Source organism: Alosa alosa, chromosome 22 (genome assembly GCF_017589495.1).
Source record: "Alosa alosa isolate M-15738 ecotype Scorff River chromosome 22, AALO_Geno_1.1, whole genome shotgun sequence".
Lineage (NCBI taxonomy): Eukaryota > Metazoa > Chordata > Actinopteri > Clupeiformes > Clupeidae > Alosa > Alosa alosa.
This window is the reverse complement of record NC_063210.1, coordinates 10302694-10312693: the sequence shown is the minus strand read 5'-3', so window position 1 is coordinate 10312693 and position 10000 is coordinate 10302694. Positions and strand designations below refer to the sequence as shown.

General features: G+C 43.8%; 1 protein-coding gene across 1 annotated transcript in view; it reads right to left on the bottom strand.

Moving 5' to 3' along the window:
• Positions 1–10000, bottom strand: part of spag9b (sperm associated antigen 9b) — a 64615-nt gene that overhangs the window by 38058 nt on the left and 16557 nt on the right. Inside the window, 2 exon segments of the mRNA XM_048232738.1 lie at positions 3425–3519; positions 4060–4130. Of these exon segments, the coding sequence (XP_048088695.1) occupies positions 3425–3519; positions 4060–4130 (166 nt within the window).

Sequence of the window (10000 nt, the reverse complement as noted above, 5' to 3'; positions counted from 1 at the left end):
CAAGCGGATTTTCTCAAACAGAGCTCTGCCAAGACTACCCCTCCCCACCCCCCCTGCAATCTCACACCCCTCTGTTCTCTGGCTCTCTCCTTCTCTCGCTCAGCTACATCTCTGGCCCCCTCTCTCGGTATCTCCCCCTCTCTCTTATTATATAAACTCTCTTCTCTTCTCTTCTCTTCTCTTCTCCTCTCTCCCTCCCTCTCCCTCCCTCCCTCTCAACCTACTGTCTCACATTATCTCTCTCTCTCCCTCTCTCTCTCAACCTACAGTCTCTCTCTCTTTCTCTCATCCTCTGTCTCCCTCTCTCTCTCTCCATCTCTCCTTCACTTCATTCTGGCTCCGTTCATCACCTGCTCTGCTGCGCTGTGGAGGGAAGAAGATGCTTCCTGACCTACATTCTGCTCAGCACCCAGCAGATAGAGACGGAGCCAGAGGCAATGGTGTGGGCACAGAATGAGAGCACGCAATACACACACACACACACACACACACACACACACACACGTGTCCTCATACAAACTAATGTAAACAACCAAACACATAGCCATGCAGTAAGGATCTGTCCAGAGGAAAGACATCAGACATCAGCAGTGGCAAGGGCTAATTTATTGGGTGCATCTCTCCGTATAACCTTTAGCAGGCTTGAATACCATTCAGTTTATCAATATAGATGCTGAATTTCAATGTCTGCCCTTTATTAGCAGTAGCTCAGTGTGCAAGAGCACAAGGGCAATTCGGCTGAACAAGACAGGATGGCCCACTTCGGTCAGGGAATTTAGTTATTAAGTCACCCTGTTGAGGGTGATGTACTTTGCCATCGCCAAGAATCTGATATTACAAATGTACATCAGGGCTTAGTCACAAAGCACTTTATCTTCATGCCAAGAGTACTCTGAAATCACACTTAAGCTTTATCATTAAAAAGTCTTCTCCAGAAGCCTATTCACAAAGCAGCTAAGACTTTTACTAAGGAAAAAAAAAGCTATGGCTCCTAAGATTACAGAAAGGCTTGGTTGCTTTGGCTGATAGGGCTGCACAATTAATCAATTTTTAATCGAAATCGCAATTTGAACTAATGTAATTAGCTAACCGCTAAGGCTGCAATTAATTGTGCAGCTCACAACTCTGTCCCAGTGGTTAATCTTTCTATATCTATGATTTATATTCATGTCATACTCAGACTTTATATTAATGTCATACTCTGTGACAGACAGGAAAGCTCATCTAACAGGAGTGCTGTGCTTCACAAACATTGGAATATTGAACTGAAGCTTGACTTTCAAAAATTCTATCGTAATTAGATATTTTCCTGCAAATCGTGCAGCCCTAATGGCTGACAAATTCTTCTGCACACGCTTGATTACAATGACCTTGGTGATTGGCTGAGGAGTGACCGGCCAGTACCAGTGAGTAAGCAATCGGAATGCACTAACTGGCCAATCACAAAGAGCTACAGATTGATAAACAAACAAACAAAGACGACAGGTTACAAATGAAATAATATCCAAATAAGTTACCGAAAATGAGCATCTGCACCCAGTTTTAATAATGCATTTTATGATGTATGGATAGACAGGAACTAGTTTCATTTAATTTACTATAAAACGTTACATTCAGTTTGAGTTTGACAATTAATGAGTGTCATTGGCGGCATAATTGCATCCATTACAAGCTGGAGTATTATTCCTTTACAATGTCTTTTAAAGGACTGCACTGTACGTGCATCCAAAACATTGGGACATGGAATGTTAGAAACTGTTTCTTTAAAGGAGAACTTGGTAACTATTTCAACTTAACAAAACCGTTTAGAAATCATTTAAATAACCTGTTCTGTTTAAAATGGTGACCCTGCTAGCGTCCCCAGACGGATAACCAACCTTGCAACATTGGGACTGACATGAGTGAGAAACAAGAAACACGTTTTAAATCATGTTTCTTTCCTTGTAACGTCCACATTGTTCTGCCGAACTTATGCTAACCATTTCGCTAGCTTGTAAACAAATCCACATGTGCTTTATGGTTAGTTTTTTCCCCAGTTTGAAATGTAGTGTAATGCACAACTTCTCCAGCGGAGGGGGAAATATAGCTAATCCTACCAAGGGGTAGCCTGGTAAACCAGACCCTGGAATCTTTCAGATTAAGGGTCTGGCCACGAGTAATGAAAATGGCCCAATTCGAGGGGCGGCACCAAGCATGCATTTGAAACTCTCACTGCATGCAGTTGGATAACGCTACGACCAATCACAACAATTCATCAGTGTCAGTCATCAGTGTAGCTTGCCTTTGTTCCGCCTACACCGATTTGATTGGTCCCTCTCGCTCGAGAGATAGAAGAAATTTGGATCATTGCTCGTGGCCAGAGTATCTTGCGGGCACAATTCAAATTGTGCTCTCGCGAGAACTCTGGATTTCCAGGGTAACCAAGGGGGGGCTTTAATATTATGAATTGGTCTTATAGACCCTTTCAACAATAAAAACAAAAACAATGCTTGAACGTTCTATTTGGGCCCCAATCTACTTCCTCTGCATTAAGATAACATATGGAATGTTAAAACGGAAGTCTTGTGGGGCCAACTATGATGCTGATAATGGAACTCTCTTGAAAGGGTCCATAGAGTTTTTTTTTGCTCTGACAACATTGATTCACTTGATTGGCTGTTGACTTCAGACATCAACAACATTTCCCCAGGACGAAGAACTGCTTAAATGAGCCGTGGCCCACTGGTTAGCACTCTGGACCTGGGTTGCCGGTTCGAGCCCCGACCAGTGGGAACTGCTGAAGTGCCCTTGAGCAAGGCACCTAACCCCTCACTGCTCCCCGAGCGCCGCTGTTGTAGCAGGCAGCTCACTGCGCCGGGATTAGTGTGTGCTTCACCTCACTGTGTGTTCACTGTGTGCTAAGTGTGTAATCACTAATTCACGGATTGGGATAAATGCAGAGATCAAATTTCCCCTTACGGGATCAAAAGAGTATATATACTTATATACTTATACTTACTAAACTTAAAAGAACATGAACTTGAAAACCTCTGTAATGAATTAACCTTGTGAGCTCTGCTAACTCAATTCCACTCAGCAGGCAAACCTGACACTTGACCAGCAGCCAACCTGTGAACTGGGCGACACATTTCACTGCTGTGTCACACCTGGATGTGGGAGACGAGGGATACGTGTGGAGATAGCCATCTTTAATTTGAGGCTACTGTTTCCACTGATGTAATCATTGGTTGAATGACACAGAACAGCAGGAGCCAAAAACATCAATTAAAAAACAAAAATAACAAATGATGCAAATGATCATCATCTCTGTAGTCAACATGCAAATTTACGTTCTGCCATGTAGGGTCAGATCCAAACACAGGGTTTCCTGATCAGCAATCTCATGTATTAGCCAGCAGAGGGTGGAAACCCATAGGTCACATACCGTTTTCTAGTCGGAGGGGTCCCCGTTTCCATCGGCTCCACCACCATCTGTTGCATTTTGGTACGTTCCAAATGCTCCATGTAGCTATGGATCATCTGAAGAAGACAAGCAAAACAACAACTTGATCAGCATCGACAACCAGGTCATCCCTCATCACAGGTTAATGTCCTTCATTGATTGCTAACTACACTGGGGTGTGTTTCCCAAAACCATAGTTGCTAACCTGTTAGCAACTTACCGGTAGTTGGTTGGCAATGGGAAATTGCATTGCAACCAACAAAGTTGCTAACTTAGTTAGCAACTATGGTTTTGGGAAACGCGCCCCTGATCATTTTAACTCAAAATGTATCCACACATTTCACATGTTTTGGTATGCATACCATTTATTAATGTATGCATGCAAAGCAATACTAGCGAAGCCAGAGGCGCATTCAGTTTCAGAAATACGAGGTGAATGTTTGTGGAAATTGCCTTATTGCTTGTCATTTTCAGATTATAAAAAAGTGAACAATGCAAGCTGTTTACATAAAACATAAAAATTCAAAGGAAACACATTTACCCCAAACCCTTCCCTCTGTTTGAGAAATATAAATGCACCTCTGGCTTCATGACACACACACACACAAATTTCTCACCTCTGTATGTCTCTGGTGGAGAGCATTGTACTCCCTCTTAAGCTCCGCCTCCCTCTCCTCCAATCTCCCAACTGTAAGACAGAAAAAAGGTGACATTAATAAGCACAAAATACAAGTCAAATCAAGTCACTTTATTTATATAGCATATAATAACATTGACCCAAAGTGTTTCACAGGTAAGGCTATCTTACAAAAAAGCAAAGGAGGGAGATGGACAAATAAAATTGAATTAAAAAGGGGGGGTATAGTAGGTGTTAAGATGACAGTAAAACACAAGCCAGGAAATAAAGGTTACAAGGCTCATAAAACTAGAGATAAAACATGGAATAAATGAATAAATAAATAGACAAATAAATACACAAAGGGCTATTAAAAAGTCCAAAATAAGATAATACTAACAAGTGATTGTACACTGAGTGGTACAGTCCTATTATTACTTATAGACCCTTTCAACAAGGTAAACAAAAACAATGCTTGAACGTTCTATTTGGGCCCCAATCTACTTCCTCTGCATTAAGGTAACATATGGAATGTTAAAAAGGAAGCCTTGTGGGGCCAACTATGATGCTGATAATGGAACTCTCTTGAAAGGGTCCATAAAGAATCGCTAAGGCAAGGATCTCTGCATAGAAGACATCACAGTACATAGTTTTGGTTCAATTATTAAATCTAAACTGTGCTGGGCACCAGTTTAAACTCCAAGGAATAATGGCAGAAGCAAAGAGTCTTGGTGGAGCCTGCCTGGCATGCATTGATAGTTGCACTGCTGAAAGAAGGCCACTAGGTGTCCCCAGTGCCCTGCACCAAGCTCTTGGACAACTGAGGGTAGTAGTGGCGAGATGAAGCTTTGGGGAGCCTTGAAGTTTTCCAGACAGATGTGCTGAAAATGTTTTGTGGAATAGTTATCCAGACAGTGACCATGTCAAAAAACATTTTGTGGTCCGCAATTGCCTGATACATATTAAACCATCAAAAGACGCCTCGCCTGCAACACTACCATCACCAGCTATGACCAGAAAAACGTAAATGTAAATCAGGTTTGTAGGCCAAGTATACTTGCGTATACAAGGAATTTGGTCTCTGCATTTATCCCATCCGTGATTTAGTGAACACACACTGCACACAGTGAACACACAGTGAGGTGAAGCACACACACTAACCCGGAGCAGTGAGCTGCCTGCTACAGTGGCGCTCGGGGAGCAGTGAGGGGTTAAGTGCATTGCTCAAGGGCACTTCAGCTGTTCACACTGGTCGGAGATCGAACCAGCAACCCTTCGGCTCCAAGCCCGAAGCCCTAACCAGTAGGCCACAACTGCCCCTCAAGGGAAAATACCTGAACATCACATGGCAACCATATCACAACCACACTACTGACTTCTGGATAGGGTACGTAACAATGGCCAAATCGATCGCTCTTCAGAAGTGTTCATGATCAGACAGGAGAACGCTTTTTCGAAGCAGTAGATTTCAAAGAGGCCTCGATACAGAGATTCTCTGGGAAGGGCTTGGCACTGTTAACACACGCATAGCCTGAGTATTATCTGTAACAAAACTTGAGGGTCAGGACAGTGTGATGACTGCAAATCCTTTACAAGGTCACTGCAGCTCATAACATTTAATTGGCACTTGCACAAACAGTCACAGACACACACAAACACTACTAAAAGCTGATTACGTCTGGTATGTATTTGTCTGATAATAGACACAGAAAGAGAAAGAGAAAAGAGAGAGAGAGCGAGAGAGAGAGAGACAAACAGAGGCGCAGTGGTGACATGAGAGAGAGAGAGAGAGAGAGAGAGAAGTGAAACTTTATCAGAGAGCTGCAGAGTTCTGACCACAGTCCCTGGGACTCCACCAGCACAGTGATTTGGAGGTGTATTTATAGGCTGTGGGATTTCCAGACCCAGGCTGCCATTCACATGACTGCAGCATGAACTGCATTTATTGATTGCTCAGTACGGTTAAGCTATGGGTTGTGGGGGGGGAGCCAGTATGTGCTATTTATTTATTTTACAGTTGATGTATCCTAGACCATCTTACCATATAGACAGCCTATAGTGTATACAGTATGTGTACAGTATATTGGACAGGCCAACAACACCATGACCTTGGTGCTGTGAGAGGCCAGTTCTATTAGCTTAAAGGAACACGCCACCCAATGTCAGTAGTAATATATGTTCTTACCTTAACTTTCACGAGTTGAATCATACCTCTCCCGTGTCGGTACGTGCACTCAAACGCTCTGGTGCGCGGCGTAAATGTGTTAGCATGTTGCTATGCTAGCGGGCTCAGACGTAGCCAGACGTAGAAGTAATCAAAAACATCCACGTTTTCCCGACTTAAATACAGTTAGCACGAGTAGTTGATTAAAATGTCTACGGTCAAACAACATGAAACGTGGCGATTTTCCAAGCAAATAAACAGGAGAACTACAATGTGTGGCACAATAGCACTTGGGAGTACTTCGACCTAGCGTAATAAATATTATTTAACACCTAATTGTAGATCCTTATCCACCACAGAGTTTAGAATCCATGCTTGATCGACCCCTCAGCCTCCCTCTCCGCTCTGAGCGAGAGAGAGGCACACAAAACAGTCTCCAAATAAAATGCACATCGGCATGTTGCCTATATTCTGCCAGCTTGTGCAAATATTCTGTTTAGGGAGGTGAATGTGTGTAAACATCTGTAGATGACTCAGAAATGACAAGGGCCCGACGCTATTGTAAAGCAATTTACAAAAGATTCACTGAACAAAAATGCTGATGTGGTACATGAAAATTTAGCTAAAAATGTGGAGAATGCAATGCATTTTGGACGATATATTTGCACAAGCTGGCAAAATATAGGCAACATACCGATGTGCGTTTTATTTGGAGACTGTTTTGCGAGACTGAGTTTGCTGCTGATATTCTGGGGATAGGCTACAACATAGCCAATATAGGACTTTAGCCTTTTAATATATTTGCTGCATTGGATCAGTCTTTCTAGAACAGGCAAGAGCTTTCTAGCCTCACGTCAGCAGCGCTGCATCACCCATATACATTAACATTAAAACAACCAGCGGATGGTGGGTGGGTGCGGTTTTGAAAATTGGTCAAAAAACTTTGGTGCTGATGGATGGCGGATGGATGATAAGTTTTGCTATGCAGTTATGGTTGAAATAATAGCCCATCAGCGCATCTCTAGCGTGTGTGTGCCTCTCTCCCACTCAGAGGGGAGGGGGAGGCTGAGGGGTCGATCAAGCATGGATTCTAAACTCTGATGCTAAACTTCTAACTCATATGCTGGTGGAACACAGAGAGGGCTCAAAATAGATTTATTGACACTGTGGGAGAGAGCAGAGTACTAAGGTTAAACATGGTATTCAACTATGTGTGCTCAATGTTTAGTGTATTCTGAGTGTGTGTGTGTGTGTGTGTGTGTGTGTGAGAGAGTGAGGCACTGGAAAAGACAGTATGACTAGGCAGTACATCACAGGCGGAAAAAACTGAAAAAGGAACTACCAGAGAAGTGGTATTTAAATACATTGAAAGATCACAGAGTAGCCACTGAAGCAGGCAGCGGTCAGAAAGAGGAACCGCCGCCACACCAACTACATGAAACGGCGAGCGTGCAGCCCGATATGGCTCCTGACGCAAAGGAAAAAAAAAAAAAAAAGAGAGGCTCGCCTCAGTGAAAAAGGAATCAGCCATGAAAGAGCCAAGTCAGTCCACGGGCATTAAACCCAGAGTGGCATGAATACAAAGTAAGCGTGCAAAAGCTCTCGTGCGAGACCAATGCCTCCACATGGCATGCAAACAAAAAAAGCAGAAGTGTCCGTGAAAAAGAGCAAAAAAAAAAAAAAGAGTCTGTGAAATCAGCTCCAGTTAGGAGATAATAAATATCCCCGATAAGACGAGTTGAGACAATAAATGGGGTGTTGTTCAGCGGTCGCTCGTCTTGCTGGAGGCATGGCGAGAATATAAAACCGGCCTGTTTGATTGGCCGTGGGTGAGGAGGGCCGAGGTTTTTGGCGCAGGCTTACGCAAGACGTGCCCTACCTACGGCGGGCCTTGGCACAGAGAGCGCAGTCATCCACTCGTCATGTGGAGCGAGATCAGCAGAGCTGCAGGTGGAGGGCCATTTCGCCGCTGCCGCTCCACGCCGCCGCTGCTGCTGCTGCATTCCGAGGCAAAAATGCTCCCTTTTTCTCTCTCTCTCGCTCTGTCTTTGTGTTCAGCAACCTCAATGTGCATCGACATTCACTGAGGTGATATCTACTCATAATGTTATCTGTCCATTTCATTCTCTCTGTGTGTGTGTGTATGTATGTATGTATGTGCGCGTGTGTGTGTGTGTGTGTGTGTATGTGAGTGCGCGCGCGTCTGTGTGTGTGTGTGTGTGTATGTGCGTACCTGTGTGTGTGTGTGTATGTGCGTACCTGTGTGTGTGTGTGTGTGTGTGTATGTGCATATGTGTGTGTGTGTGTGTGTGTGTGTGTGTGTGTGTTTGTCAGGATGAAGCATAGTCAGGCCAACTCTGCAGTTGTGCAATACAGTTTAACTGGAGGTGGCAACTCCTACAAATGCTACGGCTTTGGCATGTCGTCCATCTTTTTCATAACAACATGCTCGAAATTCCCATTTACTGGATACTGGTCACCCGGACCTCATGTTCATGCTGATATCTACACCACTAAAGAGAGTTACTATCATAGGGGTTTAGTGTGGATGGAAACATGGCAAGAGTGTGGTTTAACTCACTGGCAAAAAGTTTGATCCACATTGCCAAAGATAACTTAGAATAACTGAGCGCAATATTACGGGGTATCACTTTCATAGCGGTTGCGTTAGTAAACAAAATCAGCCAGCCAGAATCCGTAAGATTACAGGCATCATATTAAAACACAAATAAGGCTCTCTGTTACTCAGAGTGGACACTGATCATTATATTACTGTACAGTCATCAAATAGCTATTTTTGGCGGTCAGGCCAGGCCTAAACTGGCAATCTCTCACAGGTCAGGTTAAGAGCACCACTGGTTTCCTGATTCTGACTGGTTGCTGGGAGGTCAGGTGAAAGCATGCCAAGCACCCAAAGAATTCATGTAAACCTGCAGTCACTATAACAACAGAGCATGGCGTTAAGTTGAAACTACAGAAACCATACCAACAACCCAAAGCATCCGCTTAAAGCTGCAGAAACTAAGAGGCTTGCCAAACTGTGCATCTGTGAGTAATTAAACCCACACACACACACACACACACACACACACACACACACACACACACACACACACACACACACACACACACACAAACCAGTCAGTGAGATGAATTTGTAACCAATTCACGAGCACTGGTGCCACCAGTAGTTGTTTTAACTTCTGAGTTTTGCAGGATTGTTATGGGTATACACATAGATATACATAACATAGGCAGATAAATGGCTAAACACCACAATTGAGTTCTGACAGCAAGGCTTGTGGTGAATCTCAGGCGATTTCTTCAGGTCTGTGCATCTCATAGCTGCCATCAGCTTATCCTCCTCAGTCCCTCTGCATTCATTAGACACTGGTCAGCAGCATACTAGCAATGCCGAGCAGGCAGGAACGATCAAATCCATAGTGCAGAGTCCGGTTACTGTACCTACAGCTTACGGAGTGAGTGCATTGCACACGTGTAGGCTATGTCTGTGTGTCAGACAAAGAGAAAGAGAGAGTGTATATGTATGTGTGCATGAGTGTGACTGTGTGTTTCTAGAGAAAGAGAAAGGGAAAGAGTGTGAGTGTGTGTGTGTGTGTGTGAGCACAAGTAACTGTGCTATCTCGGAAAATAGTGTATTTGTGTGTCGTGTGTGTGTGTGTGTGTGTGTGTGTGTGTGTGCATGTGAGTGATTGTGACTGTGTGTTATCTCGGGTAAGAGTGCTTGTGTCGTGTGTGTGTGCGTGTGTTTTGTGTG